General features: G+C 40.4%; 1 protein-coding gene across 1 annotated transcript in view; it reads left to right on the forward strand.

Moving 5' to 3' along the window:
• Positions 1–896: 896 nt before the first annotated feature.
• Positions 897–20,972, forward strand: part of SH3BGRL2 (SH3 domain binding glutamate rich protein like 2) — a 41,042-nt gene continuing 20,966 nt past the window's right edge. Inside the window, exon 1 of the mRNA XM_017826630.1 lies at positions 897–1,055. Coding sequence (XP_017682119.1) covers positions 1,011–1,055 — 45 coding nt within the window. The 5' untranslated portion in view covers positions 897–1,010. The remainder of the gene's footprint in view (positions 1,056–20,972) is intronic.

A 20,972-nucleotide genomic window follows, 5' to 3' on the forward strand; every position in this document is an offset into this window, starting at 1 on the left:
AGTAATATGTATAAGGCTGCCAGCTATGTGGTTCTTAGACTTTAAATAAAGACAGGCTGTGTCCTCACAGACCCAAAAGCTGATGAGGGCTGTAGGGATTCCCCTTGGTCTCTTGCAGATGAGCTGACTGACAAAGGATTATTTGGGGTTATCTGCTTATCCCTTTGATTAATAACATCTGTTTCACAGCTGACAATACTGGGAACTGTACATCTATACCAGAGAATGAAAACGGGCAGCACTGTTTAACTCCTTTGGGATGTATGGTGTAGGACAGCTCTCTTGCCCAGTGGCCTACTCACCTTGTGTTGTCCCTCTAGCTTGCCTCGACAGGGATACCTGCCCAGAACGGCTTCATTTTCCACCCATTTGCCGCAGTAAGCGGCGGCCAGCTGGGCCAGACCGGGCCCCAGTGGAGCAGAGCGGGCAGCTCCGCACGGGGCAGGAGGACCAGGAGCAGCCTGAGCTGTGAGCGAGGAGCAGCTCTCTTGGCCGGGTGGGTCAATTTCACACGTCGTTCACCTCGACTGGTGGGCAGCGCACCTGGAGGGCGGCGCAAGCCCCTCTTATCCTCCCAAAGGCACCAGGTAGTCCCGGGCTCTGGGCACAGCAGCTGGGGCCGGGCAGGCTGCCGCTCGTCTCCGTTTACCCGGCAGGCGGGCGCGGGCAGGCTGCCTCCCACCCCCGTCCTGCGGCTGTCCCCGCCCGGGCAGGACTACAGCGCCCGTCGGTCCCTGCGCGCCGCCCCCACATTCCCGCCTCTCGCCGCTATCGCCTGCCTCTTGCCAGCCGGGAGCTGGACCCGGCTCACCGAGGGGGGCTGCGGCTGCCAGGCAGGGCAGGGCAGGGCAGGGCGGGGCGGGGCGGGGGTGCTGCGGGCGGTGGCCGCCCTCGGGGGCGGTGGCGGGGTGGAGCCGGGCGGCCCCGGCCCCGTCCGTGCGGGGGAGCGGCTCCCGCAGCCTCTCTGCCCTGTCCCGTCCGCTCCCGCCGCCGCGGCTCATGAGGTGAAGATGGTGATCCGCGTCTTCGTCGCCTCCTCCTCGGGCTCGGTCGCGGTGAGTGGGGGCGAGCGGCGGGGAGGAGGGAGGGAGGGAGGGAGGGGAGCGGGGCCGCCGCAGGCAGAGCTCAGCCTGCGGGGCCGGTGCTGCGCGGGGCTGGAGCCGCCGCTCGCCCGCCCCGCGGCTGCCGAGCCTGCCCTCGGCTCCCAGCCTTCGTCCCGCTCGCCGACACGGACCCCAGACCCGAGAGTGCGTCCGTGGGCTGTCCTGGAGCGCCGGGCTGAATTCGCCGGGGTTGCGTGTGCGTTGGGGAGGAAAAAGACAACTATCCCCCGCAAGGTTGCCAGAGCTTAAACTAGTTCGTAAATTGTCTTTGGCAAATCAAGCACCCCGAAACCCCTTTGTAGGGGGCAAACCTCGGGTGTGTTTAAAGGGTCTTGAAGGTGATTAAACAGGGCTAAACTTGCCCGCCTGGGAGGCGGTCAGCAGGGGAGACCGCCCCGACGGGCGCAGAGCCCGGGCAGGTACGGTGCCTTGGTGCTTGCACCGCTGCAGGATGGACAGATAAATACAAGGAGAGCCCAGGGACACTGGGCTTCAGGCCACCAGCACCTCTCTGCATTAAGAAATACTCTAGAAAAGGTACAGTTCCATTCAAACTCTTTTTTGAAAAAGACATCACTGCGTTTGCTGTTTAATTGAAACTCATACATCATTCTCTTGTTGAGTTAATTGTGCATGTGACCTATGAATTTCCGTATTTTCATATAAAGTGACAGTTTTCTGTTAAGGAAATCTGGATGTAAGTGTTCTACTAAATTTGTTCTTTAATGACAAATATCAGAATGACTTAAATATAACTGATGTTTTTTATGCTTCAGCAGTGAGGGCAATGGCATTTTTTGCATTGCAGAAGGATGTAGCACTGAATTTTCCCATCTGAAGATTTATTGTGTGTTCACTTCCTCCGACCTTTTACTGTGCAGTACTAGTTTTCAGTTCAGTGGCATGATGACAGGTATATGTTCTGATATGTTTTGGCATGAAGTGTTCAAGATGCTTAGTGGCTGCATTACAGCTAATAAAACCTAATTATCCATTTGAGTAGCCAACTGAGTAAACAGAGTGTCTTCAGAACTCTATAATCCAGGTCCATCAAGCATCCATAAGAGAAACATCTTCTTCCCCACATGGGCAGTTGTTTCACGCTCTGGTAGCTTAGTATTGCTAGGTTTAGTTTCTGTTTCATGCCTCATAGGTTGAACAATAATGCATAGGTTTGTATTTTGTTTTTGTCGAAGCCATAGAAGAGGGCCACATAGTTAGCTCACCCACATCTCCGGTCTGCAAGGAGGTTATTGATACGGGTTTTTGATTCTGCTCTCTCCGTACACTGGTTGTCTGCAAGGTACATATCCTGTTAGCAGCAGCAATATAAACCTCTTAACTATCTATTAACCCAACAAACCAAATCTAAATTTGACAAGCAATTTAATTTGCACATTAGTTCACTTGCTGACTTTTTTTCTTAGCTGGACTACAAGAAAATGATATGTAGTATGGGTAACAGTTTGCATTCTGGTGATAGTGAAGTTTCTTCATCTAGACAGCAGTACATCTGAGTACAGCCTAGCCAGAGAAGAACAGATTATTTAGTGATTGAAGGTACTGTTATACAGGACAAGAGCTGTGACATCTCTTCTCTGTCAATTCTTCTTCATCTGTGTTATTGCAGCATTTAAGAGCTTTTGTTATGGGCTGGGTTCCTGCTGTTCTCAGTGTCATATCATGGAGGCTTTTTTCCTGTGGGCTTTGCAGGGGGTGTCTGTAGATCCTGGCTAAGTGATAGAGGAAAATGAAAAAGAAAAAACTAATATTAGCTAGTTATGTGGGAATCTGCATCTGGAGAAAAAGATGGCTATTATATTGTATTGCATGTCTCTAAACATGGAAATTTTAAACTTATTTTCATTCTCCTAGAACTAAACTTTAGTGTAAAGGAAACAAAAAGTGTTTGAGTATCTAATTCCTTGTTGTCTCCTCCAGCCTTCAGCATGACTACATCAGCTGTTTTTTGGGATCCTGTGCAATTCATGAGACGGGATGATTTCCCTGTCTAGAGAAATGAGTAACCCTTATTGATCCTACTCTGTTTCCTGCTAAAAATGGTGTCAGGATCCATGATTTAATTTCTACCTGTAATTCAACCTGAGTCAAATTGTAATCTAGCTGCTAGTGAGAGTGGATGTTGCTCAGATTAGTATCTGACCTGCTGTAATTGACCAAAAACTTCTATATGTAATACTGGCTGATAAACAAAAAGCAATGTTGTTGTGACACAATTCACTTTCCTAATCTCACTACACATACTTTGTTAAATTACTTTTTATTTAAAAAAAAAAAGTCCATGTAGACTCTAAAAAGTCCATGTAGGATAAGCTTTTGTTTTGGTAAACATAGTGAGCTAAACTCTTTGTGTGTGACTCCTTTTGAAATCTTCAGAATACTGAAGTCAAATGATAGGTGTCTGGCTGAAATATTCCTGAGAAATATACTGGTTATGCAGTATATAACCAGGCTTCAGTCAGCACAGGATTTGGTTTGCATAAGTATAACTTCCTCTGGAAACTACTAAAATATTTATTGATCTCGATACTTAGTGTAATTTCTTTTGTGAGAAAGAAGATAAAAATATGCAATTGTCATACATAAGTCTAAGAGATAAGTGCACACAGTGTTTTTAGGGGTCATTCAGAAGAATGAGAAAAGGAAATAATTGGAGCAGATGAGAAGGAGCCAAGAATAATATGAATTTTCCCTTCATTTCATCTTGGAGTTCTCCTTGCAACATCTTCCAAATATCTGAAGGTTCTTAGACCCTTGAGAGGTTACTGGTGATAACTGGGTTTTTTGTGGTTTTGTTTTGTTCTGTTTGATTGGGGTTTTTTGTTTTTTGTTTTTGTGGGTTTGTTGTTTTTTTTTTTAATAGAAGCTGTGAGTATAAACTCCTCATGAGCTTCAAGTAGCTCACAGATCCCAAAACCTAGTTGTTGCTTGAGTGGAAACATTGATTTTCAGTGTTTAGGGAAGCTGGACTGTGGTTTTAGCCTGTAGGGACGCTGTAGACAAGTTTCTGAGACCTTCTTGTGAGAAGGGAGGAGAGAGGCATTGTGTGTGTGTGTGTGTGTACATTTCTGAATAACCTCATGTTGTTTGAAGCATGCATTAGGCAGATCCGATTGAATCACAATGTGAAGCCTCTGAATAGGCAGGCAGGCATGTTTCTACAAGCCTTACTGTCTCCTACTTTTTCTGACCTGAATTTCTACTTGTGTTGGTAAGCTGTGTCTTGAATTCCAAGCACTTCTTTGTAGGGCTGGGGAGACAGGCTTTGCTACTTCTCCCTGATAAGGATATTCAATGTTCTTTTGTGCCTAGGAGAAAGGTTATTTTTAAAGTAGCCTTTGCTTTTCTCCCTCAGCAGCGCTTCACTGTTTTCAGGAAATAGCTTATGTCCGTGTTTTTCACCAAATCATTCCTAGGTGACTATAATTTTATTTGTTTCACTTTTCCGAGTCTATTAATAAAAATTTACATTTGTGCTACCATATTATGTATTGACTCATAGTTAAATGGTTTTCAGTGTTTCAAAGCAGCTCTACCTTTGTCAGGAAGCTGGTAGCATGAGCTAAGTAACTCTATGTCTGGAATTCTTACAATTATCTAGAAATACCAAACCAGAGAAGACTTCAGTCTTGCAGTCAGAGGACTGAGGATCATGTAAGAGGAATATCGTTGAAGAACTTTCAAATAATGGAGAAACAACCGCCTCACTTGTACTTTCTTCTTTGTGATATTTGTTTATTGAAACTTCACCTGTTAAGCTGGACAGATAATATAGGGAAGTTAATGGAATAATGACACAGTGGGAAGAATCTACTCTGACTAATGAGAGATGTGAACACACAAAAATGTCAATGGGAAAGCATTTCATAAGGTAAGAAGAACACATCACTGAAATGAATTCCATTTAGTGTACAAGGACAAGTTCTGCTCAACCACATTCTCTGTGAAAACATGTTTAGAGGGACAGGAGGGTTTTAGAAGGAACAGCAACAACTTGAAAAGAATAGACTTTTTTTAAATGACCAAAACTTGGACTTTGACTCCTGCTACTGAAGAGAATTATGGATTTTTTTACTAGGAAGCTTGATAAGTGCAGTTACAGTTAAATTGTTTCTACAGCAAATATTGGGTTTATGAGACTAAAGCTTGGGTTTTGTTTAAGCGTATTATGGAGGTCAAACAAGTTGAATTTTTCATTTCCTGGAATGATTTTAAATCACATTATAAAACATTGGAATGTCAGAATAATTATAGTCAAGTTTGTTTGGTTCACATGTTGTTGTGTAATGTAATGAAGACAAATACAGTGCTAGCATTCTTAAGGCTGAGCTGGTCTCCTATCAATGGTGAATTTCAACTCCACCCATGTTTGTACAAAGTCACTGTAATTCAACATTTCTCATAGCACTTCTTAGGAATATTGTGCATCTCACTGAGTGGGGTGTGGAATAGGTTAACTTATAATATGTCACTTAGAATATCCACCATCTAACTTTTTTTTTTTTTTTTTGCTTCTCTGCACCCCAAAAGCACAACAGCTAAAACTGAAAGTGATTTGATTGAGTGATTTAAGTGCCTTTTGTGAAAACATTTAGTTATGGTGGTGATTTGCAGGAATTTACAATTTGTTGAATGTAATTTACAGAAGTTCAACTACCTATAATATAAAATAATAATCTTTGCAAATTATAAACATTATCATGATTTTTTAAGTTTATAATTTAGTAAAATCAGAGCAGCAGGTAAGTTAGCTTTTCAGAATTGAGACAGTCTTTACAGTTAGAAGTGATCCCGCAATATTTACTTGGGAAGTAGCAGTAAATTCTTAACCACAGAATTGCCTAACGTGTCAGCATGCCGAGGGTACACCGGTTGGATTGGATCTTCAAAGCCTGATTTATGAATCCCACATGAACGTCATACTTTGTCACTTCACTTGGTCCAGATGGTGCTTTTGGTTGTGCACCTACAGAGCAGTGCTGTAACCACAGCAGTGATACTGGATGAAAAAAGCTGGATCCTTGCTCAGTCACTGGACACATCATGTGTATCCATGTCTTGGACATTGGCAGTTATATCATGCCCATAGGAGAGATCTGGAGACTTTCTGGATTTAGCCCCTTTGACTGACAAAATTAGTTCCCTCATTCTTCCTCAAGTTTCTTATCGTCGGGTCAGTTGTTTCATATTCCTCTTTGCTGGCTTCTGTCAGTCCTATTTTGCAGGGCTGTGGTAGAGGGGGCCTGAGAGCCTCACTCATGACTGTGGATTCTGTGACACAGGGAGATCAGTTCTAGTTTTCACCTTTAGCTGGTTTTCACCTTAAGGGCTGACTGCCTGTGGATCTAGGTTTCAAGTCTGTATTCCAAATAAGTCTAAATTCTAGTTAATTCTCCTGCCTTGTGATAGAGAGAACTGTGAGCCTCTGAACAGCAGTTTAGGTAGCTCAACGAACATGTTCAGGAGGGAGCCGAGTGAGAACCCTAGTCACAAGGATGCAGGTGGAATTTGTGTATGGTATTCAGTACCTAACAGTTGCACCATTCTTGTATGCTCTAGTGCTTTTCAAATATTTACATTTCTTCTTGGCAGATAAAGTATGTCAGAAATAATGCTACCTTGAAGAACATGCTGTGGACTACACAGTGTCGTGAGCAATAGGACAGTAACTGACCTTTGGTTACAGTTGTAGCTGTAATAAAATTTCAAAGGAGATGTTGTTCTGACTGGGTTTAAAAAAACTTTTCCCCTTTGTTTTTCTATAGAATACAGCAGTATCAAAGTGCGAGTCCCCAAATGGGCATACTTCACTGATGGTGACCTGTTCTCCTTAATTTTCCACCCATATCGTCAAAGCCTAGAAATTCTTTTTCCTGACCCTGATCATAGTGTCAGTGATCACTGGATGTCACATATAACTGAATTTGAATATATTAATGAAAAAGAATATTGAAATAATAACTAACTTGTATGCAATTTATTAGTACAAATTACTTTTGGAATGCTTTATTTTCCATATTGTTTTGCGAAATGGAAATTAATTTGGGCACATAACTGTCTGGAGAAGGAAAGGCAGGGATTGAAGTGTTTACAGTTCTTTGGTTGTCCCCATTTTGTTGTCTGACAGTAGTACACCAACATATAAACTCTCACATTTACAGTTGTCATTGTCACATTATTCTCTGCCAACATTGCTCCAGCTGAGAGGTGAGGCTGGTGGCTCCCATGCTGGAACACTTTAGATCACTGCACCTGCTCGTTTCAGTGCTGCTGAAATGAAGATCGTGGTAGCAGCAACTTTAATCTGGTGAATTCCGATTGAAAGCAGCACGTTTTCCATATGCAGCCTGCTGCATGCTGAATGTCTGGTTTCTTGTCACTACAAGGGTAGCTCAGCAAAGGGACAACGAGCTGAATTTCACTACATTTTGGCATCACAGAACTGCTTTCCCAAAATTTGTTCAGCTATTCTTCCGTAAACCTAGGTCAGATATTCTCTTCCTCTCTAGACCTTTTTTTCCCCAGAAAGTATTATTTGGGCAAAATATGCTAAGCACTAGAGGTTTGGGTGGTGGGTTTTTTGTTTGGTTGTTGTTGTTATGAGCTAAATATCTATGTTTTGTTTTGTTGTTGTTGTTATGAGCTAAATATCTATGTAAAAAGAGATATTAAAGAAGATATTGAATTAAGGTCATTGCTGGACTAATATGAATCCTGTGATCTGCAGTCATTTACTAGGTTGTGGTGTTTAGTGTAGTAAATTCGTGTAAGATGTGATCCAAAGTTTGTTGAAATAGGTGAAAACATCTTCATTGTCTGACTGGGCTTTTGTTCAAGCTGGATGATTTCCATGCTTATCAATAAACCCAAATGGTATCTCATGTGTATGAAAAGTTAAGGACTTCATTAATGTGTATTGTTCTGAAATTTTTTTTCATGCCTGTAAGAGAGAAAATGCTCCAACTTGGAATTGCTCAAGTATGTCTGCAACATTACATGTCCTCATTAGCAGTAAGGAGGCATGAACCTCAGGATATAATCTACCTAAAATGAAAGAACTAGCTTGTTGGTAGAAGGGTTGTATTGGACTCCTAAGCCTCTGTCCTTTGGCAAACCATAGCAACTGAGTACCAGCTACATGTGTTACAGTCCACATTCTAGGCAAGAGAGCTGAGTTTCCTGAATCTCCACCTTCTGGTGGACAGTAAGGCTAGAAACAAATAATTAGCTCCTGCAAAGTTATGTCTCTCTTTTATTACTGAATACTTCCCCATTTTTAAGTTTTAAGGACATGTAGGTAAAATCCAAGAAAAGTGAAAGTTTACTAGGCAAACTTACCTGATAGTGCCAAAGCCCAGTAAATCTGGCCAATGCAGTGGGACAGTATTTATTCAGAGTAAACTATCTTTCCTAGTACTTGTAAGAGCTTGAAAAAAAATCCTATATTTTAGCGGATACATCAAATATTCTGGTTCTAATAGTCTTGCTAAAAATGAAGTATACTGCTGAGGTTCACTTGCTGTATGAATGCTTTTGGTTTTAATTTAAATACAAGCAAAACTTTAGTCTATAATTCAACATGTTTCAGCTGACCATTGTTAGATTCTCTCTGATACTCTTCTGTACTATCCATTTCCCAGTGTAATTATTTCAGACAGTTTATACATCTGTTTATCCAATAAGGGAAATGTAGAAGAAATTATTAGTTTTGGAAAAATAGTCAGCATTTAAGGAAGTTCTTCATCGTATAAAATCATTATCACCTTTGTCTTTAGCAATTTGAATGGAACTTGGATATAAAGAATTGTCGCTTAACTGGTAACCAATGTATCTCATTATTAGCAAGTTCACTAATGGCAACAGCTTCCTCAGCTGCAGCCTCAAGTGTTGATCCCCTAAGGGAGGATTTCCCGGAAGGAAATGCTGCTATCTGTGTTTTACTTAACGTGTGTAAGCTTGCTAAGAGGAGTAATGAACACAGAAATACTGTATTTTGTAGACTCTATTCCTAGTTGAAATCTACTGTACCTAACATTCCAGTATGTCAGTGTTTTTTAGCAGCTCAATTTTTAAATAAGTTTTACAGAAGATAGTTAACGTTATGCAAGTCCCGTAAGTTGGTAAATTTCCTTCCTGGCAAGGCGAGGGGATATCTAGGGGCAGCAGTAGTGTTTCTTACCTGTAGCTGGCAATGGAAAAAGTCTGCAGTTAGCTGCAAAAGTTCAAAAAGCTTCTGAGTTACTAAGTAGCCATGAGATTGTTTCTGTAATCATCTCTCCCCGAGGTTGGTATATTGTTTGGTCGGCACCCACCAGATGGGCAAATTGAGTCAACTCAGAAACTTAAGTCACTGTTGACTGTTATTTATGAAAACATCGAATTTTAGTGTGACTCTTGTAGGTGAGCAAAGTGTGACCTGATCTTTCAAGAAGTGACTCAAAGTTGTTGGTAAGAGGGCGGAAGGGGTGACTGAGATACAAACATTGTACAGGCAATTAATTTAACATAGTTTGTCTCATAGCAAGAGAGAGTGCATATAAAGCTTCCTTTCTTTTCTTGCATAGGCTTTAGACCTCCATCTGTGAAGTATTTTGGGGTGAAATCTTTTAATTATTTTGTTCAAAGCTGTGGCAGTGCTTCCATTCAGGTGTGCTGCTTTACTCTAAGAGATATTTGTCACCATTCTGAACGGGCTGAGTTTGAAGTGTGTGGATATTCTTCTTTTGGGGTGAAAAGAGCTACAGTGATGAGGAACCTTCTTCAAACCAAGTTATTTCTATCTTATTAGTGGGGGAAGAGAAAATCAATTTGATTTTACATCAGTAAACAAGCTTATTTAGTTTAGATTTAATATTGTACTTCACCTTAAACGAATCGAATTTGGCACAGAGAAAAGGGATTAACTGTCTTGCTAGCTGATTTATGAAGAGAAGCTTTTAGGAGATGCAGGTTGTTCAGTGAGTCATGTGAATCATCACAGCATGCCCTTCTGTTGCTGCCCATCTCCCTTGTGTAGGACAGACCTTGCCTTCACAGTTTAGAGTTCCAGGATTTGTTTTGCTGTTCTCTCTCTGGATAACTAATCCCCACCCTTCCTACTAAGACAATGTGGGAAAACACAAAATGTTTCTCATTTTACTGCAAGGAATAAACTTGCACAAGTTAACACCTGGGAGTGACCTTTGTATATGTATTAACCTGTATTTTGTTTGAATATACATCTGTAGAAATGTACTTTTGCATACACACATATATATGGAGAGGGAGAGATCTGCATATATATATGGAGATAAATATATATGGTTATATATATATATATACAGTGTATGTTATGTATGTTTATATCTGTGTATATGTGTGCATGTAGGTATGTTTCTTAACCTTGGAATCACCGATAGATACTAATTATCACTCGGTTAAAAGTAAACCACTGATTTTTGCATCCCCAGAAGAGAAATAAAGATAAAGTTCTGGTGTGTTGGTTACTCAAGATATGTCAGCATCTGTCAGGGCTGTGTCAAAAATGCCTGACATCTGTCTTCTATGTAAGCTAGAGTGCTGAAATCATGGTGCTTGCTCAGCTATCTCTGTTATTCCACATCTCTGGCCTATACTTAAAAGCTTTACTTCCGTAACTTATTTCAGATAATGAGGTGTTTACAAAATATCAAAATAGCTATACCAGTGTAAGATACTCACCAATATAATTGTGATGGCTAATGGGGGCATGCAGTAGCATAAATATTTCCCTTCCTACCTAGGAAAAAGGTAACATGGGTGTAAACAATGTTTTGAGGATTTTTATCTAACAGCTCTCACAGGGCTATTGGAGGCAATTGAAGACCTTAGTGCTGATAACTTCTAAGTTGCTCTTCTGCCTGTTGCAGAGCTCCAGGGCAGAACACATGCCTGCAGTGTTATGCAGTGCTCTTTGTCATAGCCTTGAGCATTTGCTTTCATGAATGTGAAGATGGACTAGTGATACGTTGGCCCATGAAATCGAGCGTCTGCAGCACCAGGCCATGTCCAGTTTTGTCACTCTTGCAGGAGTGATGATAACTTTTGGCAAGCTTCTACTTGTGACAAAACCTTAAATAACCACAGTTTGTGGCTTTCAGAATGTCTCGTTTCATGGGACTGTTCTGTTGAAAACTGCCAGCAGGGTTACCCTCAGAGCTTTTTTTTTGTAGGCAGAGCCCTGAAACCATGAACTTGTATTTCATGTTAAATGGAAATCAAAGCGTGATTGTGTATGTTCCCTTCACACATGCTAACAAGTTTTTCCTGTTGGCTTTTGGATTTTTATGTTTTTACAAAAAGGCAGAACATTGTTTACTTTCATATGTTAGGAAATATGGCCCATCAAGATTCTTTTCACCAATCCATGTAACACAGGTCCTGTGAATTGACTTCATAGATCCCAGTTTAAGCAAGAGAATGTTACTCAGTAAAAAATTCATCAGAATTTATCAGTGGAAATTCTATCACAACTTCCACAAGTTTGTTTTGTGTCCTGGCACTTTCGTGTGCTGCAGAGGATGATATTGGGTATTATCAGTGCTATTAAATCCTTTGAGTGATTATTTGGAACAATTTAATAGTAACATTACAAATCAAGTTTCTTAATTATGAAATTGGGGTCTGTGTTTTTTAGAGAAAGACAAATGAATTTTTGTGTGTCTTCATTTGAAAGGAAGCTTCCTTTGCTTTGTTGAACAATAGAGCATCAGCAACTGAAACCTGTCATTAAGTTGCTGCAGGGATAATAGTGAAATTATCCCTGTCTAATCTAAAGAAATGCAATTCAAGTATGCATTAAACCTTTGATCTGGATCTGCATCTCCTAAGGTCAGACAGTCTTCCTGAAACATCTCTAACTGAGTGATCTGATATGTGTATATAGAAGCAGAGATGGGAGTGGCATTTGAAGGATTTAAATAGCATCACATTTTTCAGTAGGAACCTCCTAGGAAGCTAAAATTGGTTAGAAAGAAGATACAAAACCAGTCTTTGATCAAAGAAGACAGCTGCTATGAAGGCCCTGATGCACAAGCAGTCCCATCCTGCTCAGTGAAACTGGGTTGCCTGCAGCAAGGTCTGTTTTCTAGTAAAGGTTCCCAGCATCAGGCCCCAGGGTATGAAAATCTATGGGTTTATGCAGAGTGGTATTCAGTGATAACTTTGGCTATGTGGAGGTGACTCCTGTTGACCTTACAGGAAATGTGTTTGCAGTTTATGGGATAATAATCAGATGACTGCTGTGTTTGGGGATGCAGCTAGTCACTAAGAAATGAGTCTGCAGAAGTATAAAAGAAAAGAGAATTTACAGATATGGAGCTCCAAGAACACATAAGCTACATGGATATAGCTGCATTTGTTAAAAGAGAAATAATGTTGACATTCATTAATAAAGTTAGAAGCCTTGTTCTGCTCAGTTGAGTCAAAGATAATTTTGTTACTGATCTGAATAATAGCAGTGGCAGTCAGCCTTGGTTTAGAAAATGATATCAACAAAATCCATCATCCTAGCCTTACAAAAACATGCTGATAGAATGTTGCAGTAATATAGTCCAAGTTTATCAGAAGTATGACATTTGTCTAGAGCCACAAGTGCATTTTTTGGTTGCAGGTTCATATACTGCTGGGAAAACTTGTAAATATCTGTAAAAACATAGCACAACAAATTCTGAATTACTTGCATTGCTGTTACTGCTGTTACTTGCATTGTCAGGGTGTGTATATCTGTAGTTGGCAGAATGACACATCTGTGCCATGTGGATAGTAACTGTCAGAAGAAAATAAGGAAAGCATTGACAACTTTATTTCACATACTTGTTTTTCAAATTCTTGGGAGCATTTTGAAATCATAGTATCTCTGATCCTTTAAGATGAGAAAACAAGTAAATGTAAGCATAGTCCTTTTAGGGAAAGGCTGGATTTCCTACCACCCCTACCCCCTCAAGTGTCCAAGAGGTCTTATCATACTTCCAAATTCCTGGAGGAGGATTAGTACCTATGTGGGAGAAATATGGCTTATGTGGGAACAGGATTTTCCATTAAGCCCAGCATACCTCCGCTGGGCTAGGCAGTACTTCAGTTTTGGAGCTTGCCTAAATGTCCTTAAAAACTCTGCCATACTGTCAGGAGACTCTGCTGCATGTGACATCTTGCGGATCCACATTCTACGTTCACTGGCTCTTGTTTTGTAATAGCTGGAGCTGCAATTGGCTGTAGCTGGGTACTGGGCTGTGGGTCCTGAGTGCTAAAATGTAGAGGGTGCAGCCTCATGAGCATGGTAGAAGATGGCCAAGAAATTTGTATCTTGAGCTGACAGAACTGACACCCCACCCATGCAATGAGACTGATTACTTGTTACGTCTCGTGGGCTGCTGGGTTTTTTTATCCATTCTGATAGGTAAATACTCCTATGCCACTGGGTTTTGATGCTTAAAGCTAATGAGAAGGAAGAAATATGACCTATGTTTTTTAGTGCAGAAAATTTTTCTTTTATATCTCATTTGCAATAAGTACAGAAAACATAGCTGGGGATACTTTATTCATTGTGACAAAACAATGTGATTGATAAATACATAGAACTAGTTCAAACACTTTCAGTGCTCTGCTGACTTACTGTGTCACAAAAAAAGATAATTGTGTGTTTTCATCTTGAAAGTTTAGATGATGAACACGTTACATAATAGGAAATGTGTGTTCATGTCTTGTTAGGGAGATTTTTTGGTTTTAAACTTTCATTTTTCTTTGCAGAATTTAGAGTAGAATAGAATATTTCAGTTGGAAGTAACCTACAATGATCATCTAATCCAACTGTTTGACCAGTTAAGGGCTCACCGAAAGTAAATTAAAGCATGTTATTAATGGCATTGTCCAAATGCATCTTAAAAATTGACAGGTTAGGAAGCCTGTTCCAGTGTTTGACCACCCTCTGAGAAAAAAGTATAAACCTCCCCTGACACAGCTATTATGTGTCTCATCAGTGGATACCAGGGAGATCAACACCTCCCTCTCCACTTCCCCTCCTCAGGAAGCTGTAGAGAGCCATGGGGTCATCCCTCAGCCTCCTTTTCTCCAGACTAGGCAAGTCCAGAGTCCTCAGCTGCTCCTCATAGGACACTCCTTCCAGCCCTATCACCAGCTTTGTTGCCTCCTCTGGACACATCCAAGGACATTCACATAAAGTGTGGGGCCCAAAACTACACACAGCACTCCAGGTGGGGCTGCACCAATGCTGACTGCAGAGGGATAATCGCCTCTGGTGATGCTGTGTTTGATGCACCCCAGGATATGGGTTGCACTCTTTGCTGCCAGGATGCATTGGTGACTCATACTATTGGAACATTTTCTTACTTTCCAAAACCTGCTTATAAAATTGCTCTCTTTGGTGCTATTTCAGTGAACTTTAAACAATTACCACATATTTAGCGTTTTAAGAAAATAAAGAAACCAAATGCATTTGTCATGTTTTTGTTCCCTTCACAAAATCATAATTCTACCAAGCAAGCTTGATGCACACTAACAAAGTGACATCTCTAAATCTTTGCAGATTTTTAGCTATAACACTATTGGACTTCCACATGCACGACACCAAACTATTCCCCACTCTCCTAACTCTGCGGTAGGAACTGTGAGATTCAAAGATCAACTTTCTGTTCGTCTATGCAGGTCAGAGTTTCCAATAGTTCAGAACTTGACAGTTCTCATCTACCTTGCTGAGCTGGGACCTTGCTGGAAAGCAAAGGATATTCTTCAGAATCAAATAATTTAGACAAATCAAAAGAAATAAACATATGAATAAACATAATATAACATGGAGATCAGAGAGCAACTTGCATTTAGTTATGAGGTACTGAAGAGTAGCTGAATTAATTAGGGTTGCAGTTGTCATTCTTGTATTTATGTGCAGTATACATTTTGAAAAGGAAGATAGATGTTGCTTGTTGAAAGGGTTTGTTTCATGATGCGAAATACTTGCTATAAATGTGCCACTTTGACAAAAGGGAGTAGTATGTGGCGGAGTTAAATGTAGAATGCTAAGCAGGAGATTTAAATTATTCACTGGCATCTTTGAGAGGTTTCTGTTGGAAAAATGTAGGAAAATAACACTTTCTTTTTAATCACTCTCTTAAACTACTGGAACATATGGTAAGTCACAAACAAAACCATCTATCTATTGAAAGAAGCTAGCTGCCAGCCATGGTTTGAATTGTTAGTCTTTTGAAGCAATAGTCTAGTCCTGCAGGATGTTTCCATCAGAAGTTTCTGATAGCTCTGGATATGCATTAGGAATCCCTGAGACCTTATAAGCTGCTCAAAGTTTCTCTTGTCTTTTGTGCTAGCCACTAGGATTGTCAACTTTCTTAAAAAAAAGAAGTCCTAGCACATAATTCTAGTAATTTTGACTTCTCAGCTTGTTGTTGACTGAGACATTTTAAAAACGAAATCAAGTTACCAGCAAGCTCTGGTAATCTGCCCTCTGTTTTAGGTAAAGTCCAGCCATAGAAGAATCAGCATGCTTTCCCAGTGTCCTCACAAGGAAATACCTATGACTAGGAAAAATCCTGTATCTGAAGCACAAATACCATTTGAAGTGAATAGGAATGTTTTCAGGGTAGTGTAATTTCACAGAATGGAGCTCTGTCTGTAGGTTACAATGTACACTAGCAATAGGCTTTGCAGCTCCCCTACAAGAACAACCAGCCGTGCATCCTGACCTTCAATCTGGCAATCACCTGCTTCTTGCCAGGCTAGGCAGGGAACCTTCTTGCTGTGTTTCTCAGTGTACATGGAGTAGACATTATCTTCTTTGGCTGCTTCTCTGTCTCTGATTTGGAGCTGCCCGTCTGTATACTCAGTGGGACTTCCAAGTTCTAGTTCAATTCCTGTTGCAAAGTCTTCAAGTTTTACTTTGTTTTAAGCCATTTTTTATTTTCACAGCAGTGCTAATTTTTTTTTGTGTCACATTGATGCAACAGAATGCAAATTCACATCAATAATTGGAAGATAGATCCAGCTTCAGTGACATTCTTATTCTTTTGATGAAGAAGTAATGAGCCAAAATTTGGATCTCATAATATCTGTTTTCCTGCAGTTCATCAGAGACTCGTGTAAGTGGATTTTCAAGACTGTAAGGACACATTGTTCCTACTGCAAGAAGAAAATTATGATAGAATCACTTACTTAATTTGTGTACTTCATTGGCATGTCTTGTTTCATGAAATACGGAAGAAATCAAAAGAAGTAGACTTAGGAGTGACTTTAGAGGCTTTTTCAGCTGAATACAGCTCAAAGGCACCCTGTGTGGCACTGTCTCTAGGTGATTTTTCTGTAGAACCTTCTTCTCTTCCCTTCTTGGTCTTTCCCCTTTTTCTCTTTGTTCAATTTTTGTCTGTCCTTTTCCCTTTATATTTACTGAAACAATGCCTAGTAAACCCCTGAGCAAATTCTCATCAATTCTCATCTCTTGTCTTGGGCAGTGATAGATGTATTTATACTCGCTAAAGACTCCTTCATGTTTCTGAATGCTACCCTTTTACTTGCACAGAGAACAATGATTTTGGACAAACTACCTTAAATAAGAAACTTTTCCCTTCAGCTTATGATAGACATATGTAAAGACAGAAATAGATTTAAATGCATTTGTCATAGTGCAACATCTGGCAAGGAAAGTATCAGGTTATGAATGCTTTGGATGTGGAGCAGTCTACTGTCTTTGTAGCTCTACAGAAAAAGAAAAAGCTTTCCTTTGCTGACTGCTTGTGAGGCTATTAAAAAGCAAACCAGTCTCAAATTTTAGTTGATTTTTTAAATACTGGACTCTTTCAAAAATACCATGCATACATTACACTGAGGTAAAGGTGTACACATTACCTGGCTAAGCAGTACTTCAGCAGCTCCCAGAGACCTGCAAACTGATTTTTCGTAAAGCTGAACAGATTGCCCTCCCAGTTCAACAGAGTGTTTCATATTGTGTGTCCTTAATTATGTCTCTGTGTGCAAGCAGAAGATTGCTGCTAGCAGGAGACCAGGGCAGTGCAGACTTCATGTGGCCACTGTTCACAGACTGTTCCATTTCTTTTCAGATTGAAAAGTTCTGGGGTCAGTTTTTACGGTTTTGAAACATTTTCTTGAGGATGAAGCATTCAGGTGTTTATTATTGCTTCCTTATGGAGCAGAAATGTATTGGAAACATTGAAAAGAATGCAGATGTTGCTAAGTGCGTTTATAGAGGCATTGCCTCCTCTTGGCTTTTCTAAGGAAGGTGTATGTATACTTGCAGTTAACACTGTTTAGAATTCTGTTTGTTTGATGTGGTTGGGGCTTGCATCTCTTTGTTAGAGCGTAGAATCTTCTTATTATGTGAGAGTATGTGTTAAACCTCATCTGTATGAGAAGTGAAGATAAGTAATCCTCTGCAGTAGCTATATTATATTTGCATTTTACACTTCAGCAGTCCCTTTGGTTATGGTTGCGTGACTTGTAAAGGCAGGGGCTCACATATAATATTTTCGGTTGTGGGAGTGAGCTGAGCTTGTGTTTATGGAACACAAATGCTGCTTATGCAGTTCATATTTCAAATACCTGTAGCTGGTCATGCTTCAGCCTCTGCTAAGCCATTTTCTTAGGATGCAGTTTTGTTACTGATATAAACTGATGAGATTGTGGTACTGGCATTATTGATGCTCCTTCCGTTGTTTCCCTGGTTCCTGCATTATGCTTCTGAAGGAAAAGCTGCAGGAGCTACTTGGCAGGAGGGAAGAACATTGTGTCACCTCAGTGACAGCCAGCAGTGAGATCTGCTGAGCTGTATTATCAAACTGTGCTATAAAGGTGCCCCTGCCAAATGGAGTACATTCAGATTTTGGCTGAGTCAGTGGGTGGATAATGTGGCTGATGCAGTTCTCGAGTAAGGGCAGGTGTGAGGAAAGCGTAACCAGACTGAAAGGGAAGGAAGCAAATCAGTGGGACCATCTCCATCTTTAGAGGCACAGATCTAAATAGGTGTATGCCAGGCTGTGAAACAAATATTTGAGGTGAACTTAGATGTGCATTCACTTTTCGTTTTTTAAATGGGGGACTTCTAAAACATGCCTGTGGTCTGACAAACCGGCTTAGAAGATAACCATCACAGGGCTTTGTTCTCACTCCGCATGTGTGGTCTGAATATTTTTTTGGGGTGGGATTTTGTTTTTGGGATCTGTTTGGAATGAGTGGACAGTTCAGGTTAGGCTTTCAGTTCCTTCAGTTCCAGGATGAAGAGGCTGTAGGACAGGCGGTGCAACACATCTCAGTCACCAGCCAGTGCACAGAGTGGTGCCTGTTGTCATTTCCTTCACTTGCAGGCAGGAGGACAGAAACCCATGGAACACCTTATCTCCAGAAGATGGGAGCTAGAGTCTAGAGCAGAAGACTAACCTTCTGCATCTACTTTGAGAGCACCAGACACCCAGCAACATGCCTGCTGACAGTGTGAAGAAATTTGAAACTGAGAATGTGTCTGCTTTGTACCATTTATATTGACTGGGCTAATGAAATAAGGTGGAGAAGTTGTCTTTAATCATGGCTATTTAACAGTTCCTATTAATATTGCTACTTGAGTCATCTTGCATATAGCATAGTAGAAGTAATATTCATTTATCCTATTTGAGTTAGATAAGTCCTGGACTAGTGAGTTTTTTGCATGGTATTGAATATCTTGGTTAAAATAGTACAGAATAATGAAATGCTCCTGCCATTTAGTAATAAAGAGACCACATGCTATGCTCCTCTGGTTCAGCAGCTGTCAGTAGGCAAGCCTTTCTAGTACAGAAGGACTTCTGAAAACAGATTCAGGAACCATAGAGAGGGGAAAAAAAAAGAAGGAAACTCTCACCTGTTGGAAGTGATGAGAAGCTTCCAAGGAATTTTGGATAGAGGATGTGATCTGATTTTGCTAAACCTCTGCTCCAGTCTGGACATGATTTATGATGGTAACATCCTCATTTTCTCATTCTGCTGTTAAATGAGCAATGGGATTTCTCTTGTTACTGGAGAACATACTACTCTCTCATATTACTTGTGTGGGAAACGGAAATCCTAGAACAGAATAGTTTTTAGTGTGACCAAAGACATGAAAAGTAAAGTGTCTGAAAGCTGGAAGTCAGGTAAACTCTGAACAGAAGCGAGCAGATATTTTTTAAGTGAAAACAGTTAATTAACTATGGGAACAATTTGCAAAGACTAGCAGATTCTCTGTTATTATCAGTTCAGGAATGGAGCTTAGAAGGAAAAAAATTTGAAGAAACTCTACTCCTGAGAGGAATTAATTCAGGGATGCTGAAGGTCAGAACAGATAATCCCAGTGGTCCCACCTGGCCAGACCTGAATATGTCTTTTTCCAAAGCAGTCTGAAAGTCTGGCTATCCTCCTGTTACCTGTTGCAAATCAGTATAAAAAAAATGAAAACTAGGGCAGAAAGACAGAATACTTAGGCTACAATAGACTTGCTTCATAAATTAGGCTACTGGTTAAATTGGGCTGAGTGATTAGCTCATTTTAGCAGTTTCATATGTCACAATGGACATCCTATTTTGGCTGCTTTTTAATTCTAATAAAGACATCAGCTCTGAATATCAGGATAAAATTGAAATGTCTCTGGGGATTTTTTTCTGTCTTAGTTTTTTGAGTAGAAATATAGATTAACAGTAAAACCAAACCCAGAGAAATGATGTTCAGAAAACAATCACCCTTCTAAAAATAGGGGAGACAATAATTGAATTATAATAGTAGACCATTAGCTCTATCAGAGTTTTCTCATCACATTTAAAGATAGATTAGGAACATATTATATAAAGATTTTCCTCTGAAACTTCACAGTGGATATATGTTTTGATGGTGTATCTCAGTGTCTTCTGATGTGCTGAAAGCTATTAAACCCAAAATATTTTGTTACTGAAGCAGTCTGTCCTGTAAGACTACAAATGAATAGGCTCCAACCAAGCTTTTCTAAACACGGTACCTCTGACAATATGAATACTGTTTTCAGGTTCCTTTCAGTTGCATCAGACTCTGGAAACCTTGGAAGCATCAAGGTATGAAGTAAAGTTTTAAGAAGAGTACTATGCACCTCCATAGTTTGTCAAATGAGAACGTGTATTTCTCCACTGGGCTCTTGACAGGAGTTTGGATCCTCCGCATAGGCTAGTGAGGAAGGAAGAACTGACACTGCTCTCTGTGCCGTGTTGTCTTTGCTCAGTGTTTCATCTGGCTGAATGCTGGGAGCTTTTAGAGCTCAGAGTAAGCACAGACGAGAGCTGCAGCAGGATTGTGAGGCTGACGCACTCCTGCGGCACAGATCCAGTTGTAGAGGGACACAAAGGTCCTGTGGTTTTCTTGGGGAATAATCAGCTGGCTTCTGTTGTGGCAGATGCTCTGAGCATCCGTCTTACACAACAAGGCATAATTTAATAGGATTTTAAATATAACTAATGCTCTTGTTTTAGTTTATAGGCTTGAATCAAATCACTTGGGGGAGGAGGAAATGCTACTTTTTTGGCTTCAAATTTTCAGGCAATTTTGTTTAAATTTATGCAGCTGGTACATCCACAGCTGATAACTCGTACAGATGTCATGTGGAGAAATTGTAAGGCTTATGGCTAAAAAAACCCCAATCCAATCTATTTCACTTCAACATCTTAATTAGTTTTATAAAAATAAAAGGAGAGATTAGGAAATATGTGTTTGTGGGAGAATTTTCATGGTGTGAACTGTAAAATAATAGGGATCTGATTAAATCTAAGTTGCAGTTAAACTGCTGCTCAGTGTACAGGGTACTGGAAGATACTGTACTGGAAG

The sequence above is a fragment of the Lepidothrix coronata genome, unplaced genomic scaffold, assembly GCF_001604755.1.
Source record: "Lepidothrix coronata isolate B3197 unplaced genomic scaffold, Lepidothrix_coronata-1.0 Scaffold4, whole genome shotgun sequence".
NCBI lineage: Eukaryota > Metazoa > Chordata > Aves > Passeriformes > Pipridae > Lepidothrix > Lepidothrix coronata.